At 40.7% G+C, this 22,770-nt stretch overlaps 1 protein-coding gene across 3 annotated transcripts in view; it reads left to right on the top strand.

Annotated features, from left to right (window-relative positions):
- CENPP (centromere protein P) overlaps positions 1 to 22,770 on the top strand; it is a 295,796-nt gene that overhangs the window by 2,595 nt on the left and 270,431 nt on the right. For all 3 annotated transcript variants that reach the window (XM_006127564.5, XM_075939713.2, XM_075939715.2), the window contains exons 2-6: positions 1,984 to 2,138; positions 2,552 to 2,697; positions 3,161 to 3,249; positions 13,602 to 13,690; positions 22,215 to 22,311. In XM_006127564.5, coding sequence (XP_006127626.2) covers positions 2,002 to 2,138; positions 2,552 to 2,697; positions 3,161 to 3,249; positions 13,602 to 13,690; positions 22,215 to 22,311 — 558 coding nt within the window. In that variant the 5' untranslated portion in view covers positions 1,984 to 2,001. The remainder of the gene's footprint in view (positions 1 to 1,983; positions 2,139 to 2,551; positions 2,698 to 3,160; positions 3,250 to 13,601; positions 13,691 to 22,214; positions 22,312 to 22,770) is intronic.

Genomic DNA, 22,770 nt, shown 5'->3' with positions numbered 1-22,770 from the left:
ATTTCCTGATGCTGATTTGATGGACAAGCTATAGTAAGAGTCAAATACTGAAGTAGTATCACTGTTCAGAGACTACTTAAAGCCGTGAACTGTTCAATTCTCAATGTTGTTGCCATATTTGATTTGGGTCTTCTATCAGTTCTTACTGCTGATTTAAATATTTTGCCATACAATAGCAAGTTAATGTTCTTAACCCCGCTTCTCTTCACTGTGTGAAATCTTGGACCTGTTGAAGTCAATCAGAAAAGTTAAATTGACTTCATTAGAGAAAGGCTTATACCTCTGGACTTGGAAATGACCATGAAATCTGTGGATTTAAATGAACTTAGCATTAAATTCAGTGGCAATTAAAAGGATTGTTGGGAGTTAACAATTATTTCCTACAAGGTTATGTACTTATTGCATTAGGTTTTATTGTCCCTTTTATGAAACATTTTGTATGAGGAAAGAACACACAAAGTAAGAACCCTCATTAGATGGTTGTCTCTTCTACAGCTTTAGTTCAGCTCATAGCATAGCATAGGTGTTGGGAAGCAATGAACAAGATTTTATTATGCTTTCAGCAGGTTGAACTGCCATTTGGTTTTTGCTTGTAAAACAAACACGTAAAGACAGTACGCAACCTCGATGGAGCAGATATTAAAATGCATCTCTTCTCACAGAATGTTCCAATCTCCAATCTTAGAGCGATTCTAAGTAGGAATGTAATAGTGTGGTAGATTAACTGATGAGAACAAGTTTTTCAGTTAATGCTATAAACTACATGCATTTCCTCTCCCACCCCTTGCCAGTACATTTTTTTAGCAGGCTGGCCAGCAGCCTAGTTCAGTCCTGGCTTACGCCAGGTCCGGGACTTACCCATGCTCCGGCTCATTTAAAGTGTTTTGGGAGCCATGCAGCCTGGCTCAGTTCCAGCTCGTGCCAGATCCAGGAGTTCAGCCCCCACTGGAAAGGGGCTGCTGCCACCCCACTCAGGGTGGCAGGGTCGCAAGGGGAGCTGATTTTTAAACCAGCATGCCATGCAATAGGGCAGAATGGCAGGGGGCTTTTCTGGCATGGGGCCGGAGCACACTGGCTACCAGCCCTGTGGGGACTATAGAATAGTTGAGTAACCAATAAGAATTCATGAGGCTTATCGAGTACTCAATTAATCAATATTAACATCCCTAATTCTAAGATGGGATTCTATGGCATCTTCAGGCAATCTGTTCCCATTTCTGATAGCACAATAGAATTTTCCCCTTTCCTATGTACCTGATCTTATGCCTGTTGAAGTCAATAGCAAAATTCCCATTAATTTCAGTTGTTCAGGACCAGTATGTTGGTACTCATTTGTTTTCCTCTAAACTGGGGTGGGGAACATAAGGTCCAAGAGCTGGATGTGGCCCTCAGCTTGCCTGGATCCGGATCCTGACACTCAGGCCTGCCCCCAGCATTGGGGATCCTGTGCTAGTACTCTAGCCCCACCACCATTTCCCTGCAGAGCTGGACCACACAAAATCTACTAGGCTGGGCCTCCCTAGGCTCTGGTTTGCTAGGGGAACGTGGGGAGTGTCTATCTCCCCAAAGGTCATGTCAGGTTGTTTTTTTCCTTTTTGCTTCTCACTTGTGTGTGACCCCTACTAACTTTTTTCTATGGGTCAGCGTCCCCTGACCCTAAAAGGTTCCCTGTCCCCTGCTCTAAACCCTATAGTAGAGGGGATTGTATGGCCCAGTGTCCACAATTCCTTAGATTTTATTATTTTGTAGCTAGTTTATCATTAACATTTTTCACGTATGTATTAATGAAAAACTCTAATCGAAAATATTTAGTTTTCAGAACTGGTAAGCTCTGTGAGCTGAATTATGTAACTTTTTAAAAGGGGAGAGGGAGACTAATATTGTAATGGTATGTATTATCATAATTTCGAATCAATTTCGAACAAACATTAATAGTATTAAATTGAATATACATTAAAAATTGTTTTTATTATTTCATTTTAGTAACATTGCATCTGAGAAATGGAAAATGACATTTATCAAGTTTATGAAGATGAAATTCATTCTCTGGAAGAAGAAATTGAAATGCTAACTCAAAAGTTTGAAAATAATGAACAAGAATCTACGTTTTATTCTGATGAAGAGATACAAGTATCAGGGTATGCATTTTATATGTTCAGTTTTATCGTGGTTTATTGAATTTATGTTTAGCATTGTTGTTTAGGTTTAAATGTTCATCCACATTAATGTTGTTTTATAAATAAAACCATTTAACAATACATGCATCAGAAGTATTGATTTAGTTGTGGCTAAAATGTAGCCTTCAGAAGTTTACAATGTGGCTTGAAGCTATCTACTTTAAAATAGAGGTACAACCTGAGGAGGTTGCAGATTCTATCATGCACTACTCTGTTGTGTACACTCTGTTGCATGCTGCATCTTTATATTAAAGCTGAGGCTAATAGATTTCTATATCAAATTTGATGTGGCTGTTGGGAATCTAACAAGTTGTTAATACTTTAAAAGTTGTCTCTGTGTCCTTGTGATTGCTAATCAATCTTTTCAATTCTAGAAAATCACACCAAGGAGATTCTAAATGGCATGAATCTCCACCAGATCTGAAACCTGAACTTGAATGTTTAAAATCTGACCTTTCTTTTTTAATGAAATTTACTGGCATTTGGTTCACAAACTACTCCAAGGAAACAGTGGAAAAAAGTAAGCATTTGTGTGGATGTTAGTAACATTATTGCTGCATTTTATCACAGTTTGCAGTTGCAGACTATAATTCAGAATTCAACATTTGCAGAAAGAAATGTGTGCTCTGAAATGACAAAACACTAACACAGTAATATCTGGTAAATGGGATTTTGTGATGTTTATACATGCTGCCAAATAATTCTTGGTTTTCCTCTCAATGTCACTGCAAGGTTATAACAGAAGACAAAATGTTGCCAATGTATATGTAGCTGGACATATGCTAAAGATCTGATCTGAATTTCTAATCTCTTTGTAGTAATAGAGTTTCACTTAAATGGTTAATTGAATGATTTATATTGGGTGACATATATTGCTCACTCTTCAAGTTTCTAGCTTAATATTGTTTTTGTTAAAGGAGAGATGGAATAATTATTGAATATGATCAGAAATCTAAAATATTTTTAACCTACTTCTATTATAGCTGGAAACAAAATTATACAGAAGCACAGATTATCAGGAAATTGCTGTTCACTGCCTTTTCAGATGGAATTTCAACTTCTAGAAATACAGGTAATGACAAGATATTTATACTGGGCGGGGCGGGAAGATCCAAATGGTTATAGATGTGTATTTGCCATGAGAGAAGAAAAACTGATCTTGGAATTGGTATTGTCACAGTTTTGGCTGAGGGTCCCTTGTTGACATCTGTTTTAAGTGGGTCCACCTTTGGCTCCTATATGTATCAAACCTAGTTGGAGCTGTACAAAGTCTAATCACTGCTTCCATTTGTGGTGGAAGATGGGGTGAGGAACCTTTTTTGGGTCAGGGACCACTGACTCACTGAAAGAAAAATCAGTTGGGGGCCGCACACAAGTGAGAAGCCGGTGCTTGACTGAGAAGGAGAAAGACACTCCCCGCGTTCCCCTTGCATCCCCCTTGAGTCTAGGGGGCCCTGCCTAGTAGACTTTGTGTGCTCCAGACCTGTGGATAATCAATTGAAAATCAATCAATTTGCTGCCACTGCCTCAGGCATCAGTTCACCTTCTCTGCTTGTGGCATTTGATAGTTTAGTCTCCTATGAGATGTAATACTTGGGTCTAATTTTGGTTGCTGGATTTAGTATGCAGATGCTGGGTGGTGGTATGGCCTGTAATATACAGGAGGTCAGGTAGATGCTCTGGTGATTCTTTCTGTACTTAAATAAACTCTATACTTATTTTTCCAAACTTTTGGCATATTATATCATTGTTTGTTACTGTCTTCAGTGACAGTAATAGTATATAAGTGCCATTAACATTAATCAAGTATAAGCGCACACATAGTTTTTTTTTTTCCCTTATGATGTTTTCTTTAGAGAGTTACACTATTGTAATTATAGAAAACTCAGTGTGTTTATTTCTCTAAGCATTAGATATCAGACAAGGAGTTATTGTTTTGGCATTTTTTGCTGTTGTATTTTTGCTGATGCTCCCATGGCTTTATTTTTTGCTGAGTACTTACAGTTATTTTCACTTAATAAACATAGCTATGAACATATACAAGAAATATTGTTTAAGGCTACTTGAAGAAAAATACTAATTAGTTTTGAAAGATTCAGTCAAAAATAATTATAAGGAATTGAGTTTTGATAATTTGGAACATGGAAGAAAAAATGAAAGTTCATTAAATAGAAAACTAGTCACTCAGTTTTCCGTGAGATGAAGAGTGATTATGCCACAATGTGGTTGTGAGGAAATGGTTTCTTACGAAGTCCTGATGTATACTTACATGAAGTAGTAACAAATACCTAGTCTTTTTGATGCACTTTTGAAACCAGCATAGTATATACAGATTCTGTAGAATCAAAGCTTTCGTTAAAAAGAAAAATAAGGATTTAGCATTCATGTTTACAAGTTACGTTTTCAACTGCAAAGTGAGAATAACTGATGCACACTAGTGTTGTCCTCAGTAGGGATGTAAGCGACTAGTTGACTGTCCGATAAGCATAAGATTATCGAATAGTCGAGTAAGTTACTTGACTAGTTGCTTTTGCCCCCCCCCCCCCCCCGCACTGCCTCTATCAGAGAGGCAGCAAGGCAGGGGAGCAGGAGCCAGTGCTGGGGGGTAGGTGGCTTAAAAGCCAGTTACCTTGATGACCTCTTGAGATCTCTTCCAGTTGTATGATACCTCCAGCACCATCTTAGTGGAGGACAGGGGAGGAAGAGGCACAGTGGGGCAACAGTGTGAGTGGGGCCTGAAGCAGTCCTCGCTTGTGCCATTTCTCCTATGTGTCTCTACCTCCCTGCCCCTGTGGCAGCAAGGATGGGGAACAGGAGCTGGTACTGGAGGATAGGAGGGATAAGAGAGGCTGCTGCGAAGTAGCCCCTGTCTGCACGGGTCCCAGAGGGGAGCTGATGCTCCCTGTGTCTAGAGGCTGCTTGCTGCTGCCAAACAGCCCCCGTTCGGGGCAGTCAGGGCTGCTCCATCAGTAGCCCTTGTCCTCAGCCAGCCCTGGCTGCTGCGAACAGCTGTTTGCAGTGGACATGGCTGTCCACAGCAAACAGGGGCTGCTGGACTCAGTGCAAACCAGGACCGAGCAGTTCCAGCTAACACTGGTCCGGGATGCTGCGCCTCAACATTTTAAATGCAGAGCCGCAGCATGGCTGACTCCCAGAGCTGGAATGAATCAGGACTGCTCTCCTCTCCTATCGACTAACCGTATAGTGGATAAAAATTGTATTGACCATATGATTAGCTAGGTAACTGTAATTTAACATCCTTATTCCTCAGTTTGCAGACCATGTGAAATGATACTGTATGTCAAGATCTTCTTTGCCCCCGTTAGTTTCCTTAGAATATTGCACAATAATGATTTACATGTTGTTAATGATTTAACTGCCATTTATTCTGTCAGATGAGATGGGGAAGTGATGGATGAGAATGAAGCACACCAGGAGGGAGGGAGAGGGAGAGTGAGTGCTAGGAAAAAAAGTAATAGAGATGTAGCCGTGTTAGTCTGGTCTCAACAGTGTCAGTCTTCTATGTATATTGGACAGACTTATCAGACTCTTCACCAAAGAATTAATGCCCACAAATCAGACAGACAGTTTCACAAAGGAAAAACAGTTTCTTGTCATTTCAACCAGACTGGGCATTGTCTCAACGACCTCACTACATGTATCTTACTACAAAGAGACTTTAACACCAGACTACAAAGGGAAACCTCAGAACTGTCATTCATGTTTCAATTTGACACTTTAGGAATGGGCCTTAACAAAGATGCTAACTACCTTACCCATTACAAAGATAGCTTTCCCAATTATCACCCCTAATATCATTATTTCATAGACACTACCTCCCCCCTCCCTCTGTTCTAAAATCTGATTTGTCAATTTTATATGTGTTCACATTTTTTTGATTGTATCCCTTTGATATATATGGTCATGCCAATTTTCTTCCACAATTTGATCTTAGGAAGTGGGTCTGGCCCACAAAAGCTCAGCACCTTAATAAACCATCTTGTTAGTCTTTAAAGTGCTGCATAGTCCTGTCTTTTGTTTCAGGAAAAAGAAAGATATTCAAGACAAAATAGCTGTGGTTCTGAGCAGAAAGTATTTTCCCACTGAACAAATGCTGAATGCTGTTGAACAAAGAATAATAAATATCCGAAAGTTGAATCGCCATATAAAGACTGTATTCTGCTTTTGATGTTTGATCAATCATTCCATGGATATCACTGGATTATGAATTTATAGTAAAGTGTAATCCTAAATTTTTGAAGTAGCATATGAGTTTATAAATGAGTTAGGACTCCCAAATTCATGATACGATTTTTTTTAAATTGGGTTCTCTTTATTTTTCTTTCTGTTTCTTAATCTTTAGAATGTACTTGTTCTGTTTTAAGCTTGCCTCCTCAGCCATGAAAATTATAAGCTTAACTTTATTCAGGTGTGGGGAACCTTTTTCGGGTCGGGGCCACTGACTCACAGAAAAATCAGTCAAGGGCCACACACAAGTGAGAAGCCCCCAGACATGAAGTTCCTCACCTCTGAAAAAGAAAGCAGATATTTTCATTTAACCCTAGAAGTTCAAGATTTATACCTCTAAGAAAAATATCATGGAAGTCATGACAAAATCATAAAAGTTAGCAACACTATATATGTCTCCCTCCAAAAATGGGTATGACCTAGTGCCTTAATGGGTAGAAAAACTCAGAATGTATATAATCTCAGAGTAAATTTAAGAAAAAATGTGCACATATTTTGTAACATAACTCTGCATATTAATGAGATGTTATTAATCAGGTTCTGCTGGAAAGGCATATATTAATCTCCTGACACTTGGCTAGGCCTGAGCAATGCCTTATTCACCCTAAATTAAAAGCAAATATGTTTGCAGAATTTAAGAAAGTGCATCTAATTGTTCTTGAGCTACAGATAATTAAAATCTGATTAGAAACGTATTGTCTAACATTTTCCGCTTAGTTCAAAAATAGCTTGGTTTGCCCTCTTCAGACTTCAGGTATCAGCAGATCATGACCTTAATTCTGCAAGCACCAATCACGTGTGTAACTGTACTATAAATGTAGGACAATCCTACAAAACTACTCAGCTGAGCAGTCATCACTTGTGCAAAAAGACTCATTGAAGTCAACCGCACTATTCACCTTCGTTTCTTTCTACAGAATCTTCATCTCATTTATGAATTATGAAGTTGACATATTGAAGTGAAGGTTGACATTTCCAGTTAATAGTACAATAAACAAAAATCCACGTTGATTGTGCACTAAACTATTTAAATCTATGCCATTAGATGGCAGTATTTCACTATTTACTGGCTGATAATTCAATTTAAAAACTTCAGAGAGGTAGCCGATTTAGGGTACATCTAGACTACAGGCTTTTGTTGACAAAGGCTTTGTCGACAAAGAGCGTCTAGACTACAGCCAGTTCTGTTGACAAAGGAAGCTGCTTTTTTGACAGAGAGTCTAGATGCTCTCCTTTGAAAAAGCACAGTGTGGATGCAATAGCGCCTTTTGTTGACAGAACTCTGTTGACAAAAGGCGTTATTCCTCGTAGATTGAGGTTTACTGCCGTCGACAAAACTGCCATGTTCTGTCGACTTACTGTCGACAGAACTCTGCTGTAGTGTAGACGCAGGTATAGTTTTGTCGACAAAAGTCCACTTTTGTCGACAAAACCCTGTAGTCTAGACACACCAGTCTGTAACAAGAAAAACTTAAAAAACAACAAATAGACTAGTAGCATCTTAAAGACTAACAAAACATGTAGATGGTGTCATGAGCTTTTGTGGTCATCTGAAGAAGTGGGTTGTGCCTATGAAAGCTCACGATACCAATTGAATTTAAATTTGGAATGTAAAAATTTGTTCAGAATTATAACTGTAACCGCTAAAAAACCTAGCGGTTACATGTGCTATGGACTCTGCAGTATAAAGCTTAAATAAGTTTTATACTGCATAGCCCACAGTGAAGCTTATCCAGGAACAGGGCCAGCAGGGGCTGCTGTCAGCCCCGCTTCCAGGGAGGTAGCTTTGCTGCCACAGCGAAGCCGCCTCCCTAGGGCCTGCTCCCTAGGAGGCTTTGCTGCAGGCTCTGCAGTCAGCTCCTTGTGAAAAGCAAGGAGCCAGAGTGTAATCTGCAGCAGGAGGTTGGGCATGCAGGGGCTGTTTTGGTGGTTCCTGTGGGCTGGAGCAGTCTCCTGCTTGCGGCAGGCAGGGAGCAACATCAGCCCCTGCCAGTTAACAGGAAGTGGCTTACAGGTTAACGGATAAACCATTTACATCCCTCATTTCAATTCCTTTTTTTAATTTGAGAAATTTCTATTTTATTTTGTTCAAGAAGTGACCCAACAAAACAAACCAACCAACCCTGTGTCACAATTATAATTTAAAATGCTAGCAAAGAAAGAGAAGTGAGTAGCTTTCTGGCTTCATTTCTTCCCCCCCCTTCCTTTCTTTTGCATTATACATTTTAAGTTTCTGATATTTCATGTCTTTAGAAATATGGAGCGATATAGAAGGAATTTTGTGACATGTCACTGGACATGTCACAAAATGCAAAGAAGGTACCAATGAGATTGCTGTAGCTATTTTTAGCACTCAGCGTGTGGTTTAAGAATCAGACGTGCCATCCAAAATCGGAGAGGAACAAGATGTTGAGCATGCTTTCAGAAATTTTAAAGAGCAACACCCTGATGTGGGAATCTGAACCACCAAAAAAGAAAATCGCTCATCTGCTGGTGGTATTTGACTTATGATGATGAAAATGAACATGAGTTGATAGGCTTTGCTTTTGATTGTCATCAAGCAGAACCCATCATCAGAATGGGCTCATGTGCTCTGGAATGACAGTTGAAGCATGAATGACTCTTTATTGCCTCTGTCTCATAAATATCTTGCAGTGATGGCTACTGCAATACCACGTGAACACTTATTTTTACTTTCATATGATGTAAACAGGAAATGGGCAGCATTATCTCCTGCAAATTGTAACCAAACTTGTTTGTCTGAACAATTGGCTGAATAAGAAGTAGGTCCGAGTGAAGTTGTAGACTCTAAAAATTTACATGATTTTATTTTTGAAGTGTTGTTATTTTGTACATAAACTTATAAATGTAAAACTAACTTTCATGATAAAGAGAGCTGGTAGGTAAGGTCCCATGAGACTAAGAGGAAAAACAACTGAAGAGAGTTGGCAGTTTTTTAAAGGGACGTTATTAAGGGCCTGAAAGCAAACTATTCCACTGCGTAGGAAAAATAGGAAGTATGTCAGGTGATCACTGTGGATCAACCAGGAGGTCATATATGATCTGAAAATAAAAAAGGAGTAATATAAACAGTGGAAACTACGTCCAGTTACAAAGGATTAGTATATAAGCAAACAACACAAGTATGCAAGGGCAAGATGTGAGAGGCAAAAGTACAAAATGAGCTCCATCTAGCTAGAAATATAAAGGGTAACAAGAAGACATTCTACAAATATATTAAAGCAAGAGGAAGACAAAAGACAAGGTAGGCCCATTGCTTAGTGAAGAGGGAGAAACAATAACAGGAAGCTTGGAAATGGCAGAGGTGCTTAATGATTTTTGATTTTCACCAAGAAGTTTGATGATGGAATGCCTAACATAGTCAAAGCTAGTGGTTCTAATGTTAATGGGGTAGGTTTAGAAGTTAAAATTAAAAAAAGGTAAAAATTACTTAGAAAAGTTAGATTTCTGGCAAGTCACCAGGGCCTGATGAAATACTCAAGGAATTGCTAAAGGCCTCCTCTATCTATCATTTTATGAAAAGTAATGGAAGTTGGAGAGATTCCAGAAGTCTGGAAAAGGGAAAATATAGTGCCTATCTATAAAAAGAGAAATAAGAACAACACAGGACATTACAGATCAGTTTAACTTCTGTGCAAGGGAAGATAATGGGGAAAGTAACTAAGGAATTCATCTGCAAACATCTGGAAGATAATACAGTGATGCGTTACAGCCAGCATGGATTTGTAAAGAACAAATCATGTCAAACCAATCTGATAGCTTTCTTTGATAGGATATTAATCCTTGTGGATAAGGGAGACGCGGTGGATGTGGTATACTTAGACTTCAGTAAGGCATTTGACACAGTCTCACATGGCCTTCTTATCAATAAACTAGGGAAGTGCAGCCTAGATGGGGTTAATGTAAGGTGGGTGCATAACAGTCTGGATAACCATTCTCAGAGTAATTATTATTGGTTCACATTCATGCTGGAATGTTTACACGGTTCTTTCTAAAAAGTTTTTTTTCTTGAAAGAACTGCATCTAGACTACTTTCTTTTTTGAAAGTGCTAGCTTTGAAATGTATGAGAGTCCCCAGCTGGGGCTCTTGTGCATTTCAAAGGGGCAGTGCAAGATGAAGCCCATGATCATCTGGGGCCTCAGAATCCCCTGCTGACCCTGGGCTCCATGCTGTGCTGCTGATTTGAAATGCCATGCGGAGCCAGGTTCAACTGGAGACTCTCCAGCTGATCTTGGTTCTGTGGGAATGCTGCGCTGGAGTCCGGGATCAGCTGGGGAGTCCCCAACTGACCCCAGGCTCCATGTGCGGCAGCACCGCACAGCTGAGCCCAGAAGCACCTCGGTGTTTCAAAGGGGCAGCCGCACAACTGATCCCTGGCTTAGCTGTTCAGGCTGCCCCTTTGAAGTACCCTGTCTTTCCTCCCCCTTTGCTGCCTCTATCTGATAGAGGCAGCAAAGTGGGGAATTGACTAGTCGACTAGTTCTTAACATCCCTAGTGAGCCCTGTACACTTAGTATTCTGTGTCGTAATTGAAATAATATATTTGAAAATATGAAAAAAATTCAAGATATTTAAAAAAATAATAATCTATTATTCAACAACACAATTGTGATTTATTGTGATTAATTTTTAAAATCTCTTGACAGCTCTAAAAAAAATCTATTTTTTCACAATGAAAGGAAATGTTCTGTTGTGTTTTTGGTATATGGGAAGTTCTGTGAAAATATTTTACAAACTTCTATTTGGCTACCTCAACAGTATATAAGAATTTTTGCATGCAAACAACACTTTCTTTAACAAAGAATTGTTTAGAATTTTCAAACTAATGGAGGAATAATGGTTGTCTTGCAAATAAGGCAAAGATGAGATGTTATGAGATGAGGATAATCTCTGAGCCATGTCTACACTACGAGATTAGGTCAAGTGTATTAAAGTCAATTGTTAGTATCTGATTTTGTAAAGTTGAAGGTGAATACCTCACTGTGCACAAGAGTTCATCGTAGTTCATCCCCAGGGATGCACTGTGGGTAGCTATCCCACAGTTCCTGACGCCCCTTTGCATTCTAGGTACCCAGTGCTTGATGGAACAAAAACAGTGCAGTGGTTCATATCGTCAGTCATGCATTCCATAGTGCATTTCTCCAGCCCCCCCCCCCCCCCCCCGCCCTCACTTGAAAGTCTTGGCAAAAAAAAGTTTTTGTGCCCATTATCCCTTGATTATCCAGGCAGATGACATTGCAGGGTAAGCATGGATCACTGAAGTCAATGGAGTCTGTATGATTGCAAGGCTCTGCCCATATTTCTGAATGCAGGTTTGGATTCTAAGTCCACAATTTTAACACTTGGAAATTTTGCCATAACTTCTTTCCTTAGGCTCTCCACCAGTAAAATTAGGATGATAAATGTTTTATTTCATAGGAAATTGGTGTTAAGAGACAGATTTACTGATATGCTTACGGCATATCTAATCCCACTGCTACTATTTCCCCCAAAACAAAACTCCCAAACTCCTTTTTGCGGAATGCCCAGTTACTAATGAATAGACCAGAATATGTTAGGATTTGTTTCTTCCCCTGTTTTGGGTATACATTCAATGGCCAAACCACAGATTTCATCAGATTCCTTTCACATTGCAACTTAATGAGTTCAGTTTTTTGTTTGTATTTTCCCAAGTTCTTGAATAAAATCAGAACATTTTACAACAGCAAAGGGGTTATACTTCTGTATCTAATTTTTGTTAAGCCTGTACTGGTGCTATAAGTCACTAACCATGGAGTTCCAAGTGTAAAAGTGGAGATCCTTTACAGAAAGATTAAGTTTTATGTAAAAATACCATGAGATTCTGCCACATTATACTTAACCTCTCTCCAAGTACATAAGCAATTTTAGCTTTATACTAACTTTAAACTCTACCACATCAAATCTAAAGAATATCAATTAATTAAAAATTGCCTTTTTCCAGAGGATTTTTTTTCCTTTTTAATTTTTTACACTGGACAGCTGGCATCTGGACCGATGGCATCAGGACATGTTAGTGTCAGTTTCCTAGAATACTAGTTTTCCATAAGGATGCAATTGTTTACATCCAGTAACTCTGGTAGGAGCTTGTTTGTAGCTCTGCCCAGGTCTGAGCTATCTGCTGTTATGTTTTAATTGATGTTCTTTCCTTATGGTGCTTGTTCAGCTGCCTGAATTTTTACAGTATCTTGGCAAGCTTACTCCAATTCTAGTCATGGCAACATTAGCAATGTCCCTGTCCAAGCAATGCTAGAAGATGGCATGGTATGTTTTCATTTGACTCCGCATTCCCATTACATTTGTTTCCTTTATCTTACCTTCCCATGACTTCATAGGGATTAGTATAGGAAAAACAGAACTGCATTCACCAGTGTAGTGAGAACTATTAATACTCCGTGATGTGGTCTGCCTTCGAATCTTTCCACTGTCTTTTCCCAAGCTAATGACTTTGGCATATTTTAAATCATGTAATAGAAAGAATTTTATTTTCTATGGTCTCCAATTTTTCTATTTGAACCTACTTTCTCACTCTGTTTTTGTGAAAGCTAAAATTGCAGACATTGTTTGAGATTTTAATTTGGAATGTATGTTAACCACACTTTTTCTGCAAATTTGTACGCACTTGTAATTCTTGAGAAGTAAAATGTAATTGAGGCAAAATGGATGTAATAAAATACAAAACAAATTGAAGAAATATAAACAAGGCAAACTATAGAAAAAACACATTTTCTTATTCCTTTCTTTAGATCACATTACATTTGTCATTCAAACACTGAATAAAATAATAGTTTTGTTTCTTAGTGATGGAGTTCTTCAGCAAGTTATATTAATAAAGAAACAGGAATGCTAATGGATGAGAAGAATGGGACAATAATAGACTAAACAAAGGGCAACTTCATGTTATGAAGCATACAAGCACCTTGTATCATACTTCTTAAAAATTCCCATTTCTCTAACAGGGAGTTTAGGTATTGTTCAAATAGGTTATTACCTTTGTAATATTTATGTGTATTACCAGACTTGTTCATATAAGAAGAATGCTCTTTAAAATCTGTTAAAGATTTCCTGTAACTAGCAAGTTTATGGAAAATTATAAATTAATCTGCATATTTTCTTTGATAATTTCTCCAAACTAGGATGATGAAAGTATACCTGCTGTTGTTACTGACCTCAGCATTATAATGGAATGTGGTGAATATTCGGATTTAAGCAAGTTTGTGTCTTGGTAAGGGTTTTATGTTAAATAAATTATTTTTAGCTAATACAATATATGGTATAGTATGTATGTCATAGTATTAGAGAAGTGGGCTTTTTTGCATTTGTTGAAAAATGAGTGTGTGGGCTTTTTTCCATTTGTTGAAAAAGGTGCATAATTTCTTTGCTTGGTAACATGTTCAGTGGCTTTTACACACTTTGGGCATGTCTACATTGTAGCAGTATTTCAAAACGAATCAGTTATTTAGAAATAAAGTGTGCATCTACACAGCAAGCCATTATTTTGAAATGTTGAGATGGCAGACTTCTGACCTCTGTAACCCTCATTTCACAAGGAGTAAGGAAAGTTGAAGGAAGAGACTTAATTTTAGAGGTAGAAGTAACTGGGGTGGTGATGTGGTTGGTGTCCACTATAGACTTCCAGATCAGGTGGATGAAGTAGATGAGGTTTTCTTCAGACAACTAAGAGAAGCTTCCAGATCACAGACCCTGGTTCTCATGGAGGACTTCAATCACCCTGACATCTGTTGGGAGACCAATACAAGAGTACACCTACAATCCAGGAAGTTTTTGGAGAATGCTGAGGAGAATTTCTTGGTACAAGTGCTGAAGGAACTGACATGGGGCCATGTGCAGCTTGACCTGCTGCTCACAAAGAGGAAGGAACTAAATATATGTGGGTGGCAACCTGGGAAGCAGTGATCAGAAGCAGGACCAATCCTAACTACATTATTCCAGCCAAGACTTTGTCAAGCTGGGACTTAAAAACTTCTAGGGATGGAGATTCCACCACTTCCCTTGGTAACCCATTCCAGTGCTTCACCACCCACCTAGTAAAATAGATTTTCCTAATATTCAACCTAGACCTTCCCCACTGTAACTTGAAACTATTGCCTCTTGTTCTCAGTAGTGATAGATGGCAGAACAGCCTCTCGCCATCCCTTCATGAATTTGAAGGCTGCTATCAACCCCTCCCCCCCTTTCTCTTCTGCAGACTAAGCAAACCCAAATCTCTCACTCTCTCCTCATAGTTCATGTGCTCCATCCCCCTAATCATTTTGATTGCCTTCTGCTGGACCCTCTCCCATGTGTCCACATCCTTTCTATAGAACTGCACACAGTACTCCAGATGTGGCCTCACCAGAGCCGAATAAAGGTTGTTAATCACTTATTTAGATCTGCTGGCAATGCTCCTCCTAATGCCCCCAAAAAACATTTGCCTCCTTGGCTACAAGGGCACACTGTTGACTCATATCCAGCTTCTTATCCACTGTAATCCCCAGGTCCTTTTCTGCTGAATGGCTACTTAGCCATTCGGTCCCCAGTCTGTAACAATGCTTAAGATTCTTCCGTCCCAAGTGCAGGATTCTGCACTTGTCCTTGTTGAACCTCATCAGATTTCTTTTGGCCCAATCCTGTCTAGGTCACTCAGGACCCTGTCCCTACCTTCCAACGTATCTACATACGTATCTAGATTGTCGTTGGGCTTGAAATCTAGCAAGCTTTCTATCCTTAACTTGCTGTCAAGAAGATGACAAAGATCTGTACCTTAGCACAAATGACAGAAAACAGCATGTAACCTCATTAGACTCTTTCTGCTCAGCTGAATAGAACTTTGAGGAGGCTGACCTGTAAAAGTGAGGTGCAAATACCTCATGATGTATCTTTCCCTGTCTATCTCCTTCTTTGCACCTGAGCAGACAGAAGAAACAGCCATTAGACTTTGGGAGAGGAGGCTTGACCCGTAAACTATCGTCAGTTATCCTGTCAGAAGGATGTGGTATGAACTTCACTTTGGATCAAATATAGTTTGTTAGGCCCTAGAAAGTGTGATAACTTTATTTGTCTTGAAACCATTTAACTTTTATGCCTTATTGCTTGTACTCGCTTAAAATCTTTTTGTAGTTAAATAAACTTGTTTCATTCTTTAATTGAAATTAATCCAGTGTGTTTAAGCTAAATTCTTTGGGTAACTTTATTTAAGGTGACAAGTTATTGTGTATTGTTCCCTTGAATGGACAACAGACCTAATATCTTTGGACTGTCCAGGAAAGGGCTGGTCAATACCATACATATTTTGGGGGAAAATCAAGTCTGCAAATGTGTTTGGGTCATTCTGCAGAAAGAACCAAACTGGTAAAAAGCCAGAGTGTAAGCCAAGTGTGTCTGGCAAGCTGAAGTTAAATTCAGTGAGAGCAATAATCCTAAGAGAGTTACTATCATTGGTGGAGAGCTAGAGAAGCTTGACCACTCTCTCTGAAATCTGGCTAATTGACATAGGCTCTTTGTGAGATGCTCACCTTCTTTTAGCATGGAAAAAGCAAACAAGACTATCACAAATGTGGAAGGGTTGGTTTTGCAGTCAGCTTCTTAGTGCGCATAGTTAATTGTCCCATTACAGTAGGAGGATGTATTCTATCATTAAGAATATTTTCTACAGATATCTTTGCCAGCATTATCAGTACCTATGTTCCACCTTTGAAGAGAAGGATTTGTCCTGTTAGCAAGCATCTATATCTGTTGGGATACTCCAGTGTTAAAGTTGCCTCATATAACGAGATGCAACTGCTATATACTGGCCACCCTGGAGGAGGAAAAATGAACAACAGTGGGCAAACATTACAGGTGTTCTGTGCCTGCCGAATACTGTGCATTACCTGTAACTTCTTCCATGGCCAGTGTAAAAGCAGGCTCTTTTCTGGCCAGGCCTCGTGCACATAGCCTTCCTAGTCCAAGATTACCTTCCCCTCTAACCAAAAATCCTGCACTATGTGACTTAAGATCAGTAAAAAGCAGGAGTAAAAAAACCAGACAGGTCATGCAAAGTTCGCGTCTGCCAAGAGCCATCTCACCCCCTCCCTTCCCCCTCAGTCCTGTCACTAGGCAGACAGAATCTATTAAGCCTATCACAATGAAGCACGGGAAAGCTCTTGCTCTCTCTATAAAACAGCTTCTCCTCCTGCATCCAGTTGAGGGTTCCCGAAAATTTGGAAGGCAGAACACAATCCAGGTCTGAGGGCTGATCACCCGATGGAAGGCAGAACACAATCCAGGTCTGAGGGCTGATCACCCGAGGGCTCCCTCCCACTCACCGAATCAACTGAATCTTCCGTAGAGCGTAACTCTGTACCGAATATGCTGTTGTCTCTGTTGTCCCTTGTATGTCTGATAAGTGTGAGTACTGCTGTCTGATATTAGTTAGAGGTTTGTTAAATAATAGTGTTAGGAATAAGTTAGTTAGCGGGTTGTGAATAGTACTGTTAGGAGTTAGATAGATGCTAGACCTTATGAATGAAATTAATGTAAATATAACTGTTAAAAATCCCTGGGTGGTTGATGATAATTACTGGGACTTGGAAAAACTTCAGGGAATTTTCCTTTATTGCACTGTATTTTGTTTCTTGTTCCTGTTAATAGTTATTTGGCACCCACGCCTGTAAAACAGTTAAATAGAAAGTTATAGTTAAAAGAATGTTAATAAAAGTTAAAAGATATTCAGTACAAGGTTGCCTATTTCTGCACCTCCCCGGGGCTGGCCACATTCCCGAACCTTCCACTTTACATCTACAGCCAGAAGGTCTTCTGGAGACCTTTTGCATCTGGCTACTCACACCAACTGGGTTCAGTTATCACCCACAGAAAACACTGGACGGATATTCTCCATGTTCACCATTTTACTATAGACTGACACACAGACCATGTTGCAAAGTAGGATTTTCATTCAGGAAATTCCATTGTACCAAATAAAGCTGTTGACCCACACATTTAACTTGAACAACACACAAGACCAAGGAGGGTATCTTTAATGCACTAGACCTCCAAGAAACTGTTTCATTGATCTTGTTGCTCTGATTGCTGAAGCACCCTGGAACACGATAAAACTGAATATCCATGTAGCTACAATCTTCACTTTGGTAAAAAACTGTACAAAATAAAAGTTGGTTGACAGCATGTGCTTGAAAAAATGCACCCAGTTATCGAAGCAAAATACATATCATATCTCCACTACACATGAATGGTGATCCTGGATGTGTTCTATCCTCAGAGTGTCCAACAGTTCATTGCAGTGAAGAGCAAGGCAATGAGGACAATCATATTCTCTGTCTGCATGAGAAGATCCATGTTCTTTCAGAAGTAAGATCTAAGATGCATGATAGCATTCAGAAAGCAAAAGGTCTTCAGCAAAGAGGACTACCCCACTCAAATCTCTTAATAGAGATATACTAACTAAGAGAAGCAAAACAGATCCAAACTCTGTTCATGTGAAATCACTGTTTCTGAAGCAGCTAAATACAATCCCCAGGCAATCAAAGAACTTAGAACCATGTATAATTGAGCTCAAAAAGGAAATTGAGCTAAAAAAGGACCAGGAAAGGCTGCAGGAAATGATGGAATTCCAGTTCAAGTGCTGAAACAAAGAGGACAAGGTGTGCTGAAACATCTGTACAATATCTTGCTTGCCTTGGGGAGGAAGGAGGGATACCACAAGATGTGAATGGTGCCAATCTACTATATGTTTGAGAGAGTCTTGTCTGTCTGTTCAAGAACTTTTCCTAAATGGTAAGAGCTAGGACCCCCAAATTCAGTATACAGCTTCCCCTTATAACTTAAAGTAGGAGTTGGGGACCTTTTTTGGATTTGGAGCTGCTGACCTACAGACAAAGCAGTTGTAGGCCACACATGAGTGAGAAGCAAAAAAAAAAAAAAAATCCCTTGCTGATGTGGCTCCCTGACTCTGAGAAGGAGAAAGACATTCCCCTGATACACTAGAGCCTAGGGAAGCCCAGGCTAGTAGATTGGGTGCGCTACAGCCCCATGGGGGGACAGTAGGAGGACTGGAGCAACAGTGCAGACTCCCCAATAGTGGGGGGGGGGGGAAGGGGTGTTGACTTAACACAAGATAAGTGTTTGACGGTTCCAGAAAAGTGGGGTGTGCCTGGAATGGGAATTCTTCTCATAAAACCAAATAGAAAAAAGACACAATTACCAAATTAAGTACAGTCTTCAAAAAAGACAAATGAACGATTATTGAAAGAGGGCTCAGTGGTCTCAGGGAGGTGCAGGGGCTCAGTGCAGATGCGGAGGCTGCTACCTCTGCTCATTGGCCCCAGCACAGAGCTGCCACAGCAGCTCCGTTCTGGGCTGGTGGGTCAGGGAGAGGAGGAGTTGTCTCCCCTTCAGCTGTGGCAGCCCTGTGGTGGGGCCATGGAAGGGGGTGCCTCATTCCCCCCGCCAATCCACTCCTCCTGAGCTGTGTCTGCTCCATGCTGAGGCCAGAGGAGGAAGCACCTACCCCTCCCAGCCATGGCATTCAATCCAAGGCTTCCCCAAGCTGCTGCTTCTCTGGTTCCCACCCAGCCTAACCTGGACCTGCCCCAGATGTGTCCACTGGTGCTTCAGTGACCATGGAAAGGTGCTTTTCCGCTGGCCCCAAGCTGCAGTGGTAAGAGAGCACTAAGGTAGTCCTCATTCTTTGAGGCTGCCTGCATGCTGAGCTTTCATTCTCTGATACTTTGTCATGTTTGCTTATCTAACACCCAGGATATAATAGCTCTCCCCACAATATCAGATGGAAATCTTTTCAACATTACATGTCTAAGATCAAAAAGCAAAGGAGAAGACTTGTTTTCCATAATGGTGCGGTGCTCATTGCACACAGTGAAGAGGAGTTCCAGCAAGTTTGCAATAGGTGTGTGCTAGTATGTGATGAACTTGGACTGGACATCTGTATAAAGAAGACAATATGGCGCAAAGTGTGTTGCATGGACCAGACATTTCAATAGCTACTGTTGTATTAGAAGTTGTTCACAAGTTCTGCTATCTTATTAGATAACTTATCTCTAGATCATGATCTAGAGCCCTGTATCCGAGCCCACAGTGTAGGGCAGCAGCCAGCTCCCTGATGTAGGGCTGAGAGCAAGGAGGCGGTAGGCGGCAGCTGGTGCACACTGGGAGTCAACTTAAAAGCCGGCTGCCACCCTACACTGTGGGTTCTCCAGCATAAAGCTTATATTGCAGACCCCTCAGCACAGCTGGCTCCCCAGGAGTAGGGCCAGGAGCTGGGTTCCAGCATGCACTAGCTGTTGGCCCAGCTCCCAGGGAGCCAACTGTGCTAGAGGCTCTGAGGTTTATGTTTTATACTGCAGAATCTACAGCATGTAACCACTAAGACTTTTAACGGTTACATGGTTACCTAATTAACTACTTTTTAACATCCCTAGTTTTATTGAAACATAATTATAGATGTGAACTCAAAAACCTAAACTTCTGAGGGAAATAATTCAAACATTAGTTACTTCAGGTTTTATTAAGGGGTAGAACCTTTTTACTGCTTTTTGTTGTTGTTGTTAAAGCCAGCACAAAGTAGCCCTAATCATGGTTGAGTGCTTTGTGACTAACATAATGTAAATGATTAATGACAAAAATAGTAAGGCTCCATCCTATGGTCCTTTTGCAGGCAAATTCCATTAAGGTAATTATTTTCATGTGGAAAAAATACAGGCTTAAGCTAATGTAACTGTGCCAGAAATGTATAAACAACTCTGTTTTAAGCTAAAATGTATGATTTGATTAAAAGAACATCTTGTTGCTCCACTATCAAGGCTAACCTTGAGTAATTAAACATAATGCAGACAGAGGTTAAGAGATTGATTGTATCTCAAATATGTAATTGAGTTGTGCAAAGCCTAGTTAATAGCTGAGAAATTCATAGTAGTCTTGGCATGAAATAACCATCTATATGACTAGAAAGTAATGTGTGGGAGTGGTATATATATTTTTTGAAATGTTTGAAAATATTGATGCTGAAAATAAATGGAGTTTATATTGCCATGCCACGAAGTTGAAAATGAGCTAATGACCCTTGATAATTGCTCAGATGTACTGTGGTCATGAAGACTGTATTCTGGTGGCCCAAGAAAGTAAGAAGAGTTTCTGTTGTTACAGAGGTGTGTGTGAGAGTATAGGCAGACAGAAACCTTTACTTGAATCCTTAAGCCTCTAGTGCTGGGTGGGGAGGGCAGAAGTTGATATAGAAATATGAAAATCAATACGTATTAAGATAAAAAATGGCTATACCTAAAAGAGATGTTGTAATGCTAAAACTACATTTCTTGTTTTCATTCTTTCCTTTTGATAGCATGTACTTTGAGTCCCATATTTTCTGTTCACATCCTGCTAGTAGTACAGGCAGTCCCCGGGTTACGTACAAGATAGGGACTGTAGGTTTGTTCTTAAGTTGAATCTGTATGTAAGTTGGAACTGGCATCCAGATTCAGCCACTGCTGAAACCGATCAGTTTCAACAGTGGCTGAATCTGGACGCCAGTTCTGACTTACATACAGATTCAACTTAAGAACCCCAGGCATCCCCAAGTCAGCTGCTGCTGAAACTGATCAGTGGCTGATTCCAGGAAGCCCGGGGCAGGAGCTTCCTGTAGTCAGCTACTGGTCAGTTTCAGCAGCGGCTGACTTGGGGACGCCTGGGGCAGAGCAGCTGGGGTGCTCCTGGGTTGGTCCAGTAGCGCCGCTGGACCAACCCAGCAGCACCCAAGCTGCTCTGCCCCAGGCGTCCTGATTCAGCCGCTGCTGAAACTGACCAGCAGTGGCTGAATCAGGACGCCTGGGGCAGAGCAGCTGGGGTGCTGCCGGGTTGGTCCTGTAGCGCCCAGAGCGGCGCTACAGGACCAACCGGCAGCGCCCCAGCTGCTGTACCACAGGCTTCCGCAGCAAAGCCGCAGAGCACGGGGGCAGTAGGACAGCCCAGACGCGCCGTGGCTGTCCTGCTGCCCTCGGGCTCCGCGGCTTTGCTCTGCTTTGCTCCCTATCCCTCTGGTCTGCAGACCAGAGGGACGGGGAGCAAAGCGGCGGAACACGCGGGCAGCAGGCAGCCCAGATGTGTCTGGGCTGTCCGCTGCCCGCGTGCTCCGCGGCTTTGCTCTGCAGACCAGGGGGACGGGAAGCAAAGCAGAGCAAAGCCGCGGAGCACGCGGGCAGCGGACAGCCCAGACGCGTCTGGGCTGCCCGCGTGTTCCGCCGCTTTGCTCCTCGTCCCCCTGGTTAGCAGACCAGGGGGACGGGGAGCAAAGCAGAGCAAAGCCGTGGCGCACGCGGGCAGCGGACAGCCCAGACGCGTCTGGGCTGCCCGCTGCCCGCGTGTTCCGCCGCTTTGCTTCCTCTCCCTGGTCTGCTGGAGACCAGGGAGAGGACCCCGTTCGTAAGTGCGGATCCGACATAAGTCGGATCCGCGTAACTCGGGGACTGCCTGTAGTACAATAGTGATTTTAAAAATGAACATCTCTATCCTGTAATGAGTATCCTGCACAAATATCCACTGCATTAAATCAGATTCCTTGCAAGTGAAGGGTTCTTCCATTATGTAGCTTTCTGGGCTGAAGAAACCAATTCAATGAGTTTAGCTATAAATTATTTAGAAGAAAAAAATCCATGTTATATATAATTAGCATAGATGAGTACCAGATTTTTACCAGAACTACTGGAAGACACTACATAGATTGTTTGTTTGTTTTTCCATAGTGCTGAAGAACAAGGAAGCCTTTTGCAATTTTTCAGAAGCCTGTCATTCTTTGCTGAGTGGTATGAACATCGCAAATGCACCTTCCAACATTTTAAGGTAATGTTTGACAAGATTCATCCCTTATTATTTCTAAGTGATTAGATTAATAGCAGTTTTATGATGAAAGGGAAAATTGAACATAAAGCATTTTTGAATAATAGAGCAATCTTAATTTTGAGTAAAATTAATTTTTTAACAATATTAATACTGAACTTACAATTGAAGAAATAACATTATCCAAATGTTTATAAACTTAATGGCTATTTTGTGTCTCATGTATACGAGACAAATTCTTTATTATGTCATTTATGTTGTTTGTCATACCATTTTTCATATTCTTATTCAGACAAATTGCAAAGTCAGTTATAAAAGCATCACTGAAATTTGAAATACTGTTCTGATTGCAACCTTTCTCTAGTTAAGTGGAAGAAAAGTGTGTGTTGCCTTTTGCATGAAGGGGGAGAAAGGGGAAGTTTATGAGAATAGACAAGAAGGTTGAGAAGCTGTTGGAACCAG

This window comes from Pelodiscus sinensis, chromosome 11 (assembly GCF_052426305.1).
Source record: "Pelodiscus sinensis isolate ZL-2025 chromosome 11, ASM5242630v1, whole genome shotgun sequence".
Taxonomy (NCBI): Eukaryota; Metazoa; Chordata; order Testudines; family Trionychidae; genus Pelodiscus; species Pelodiscus sinensis.
Note: the sequence above shows the minus strand (reverse complement) of the source record. Positions and strands in the feature narration are given on the sequence as shown.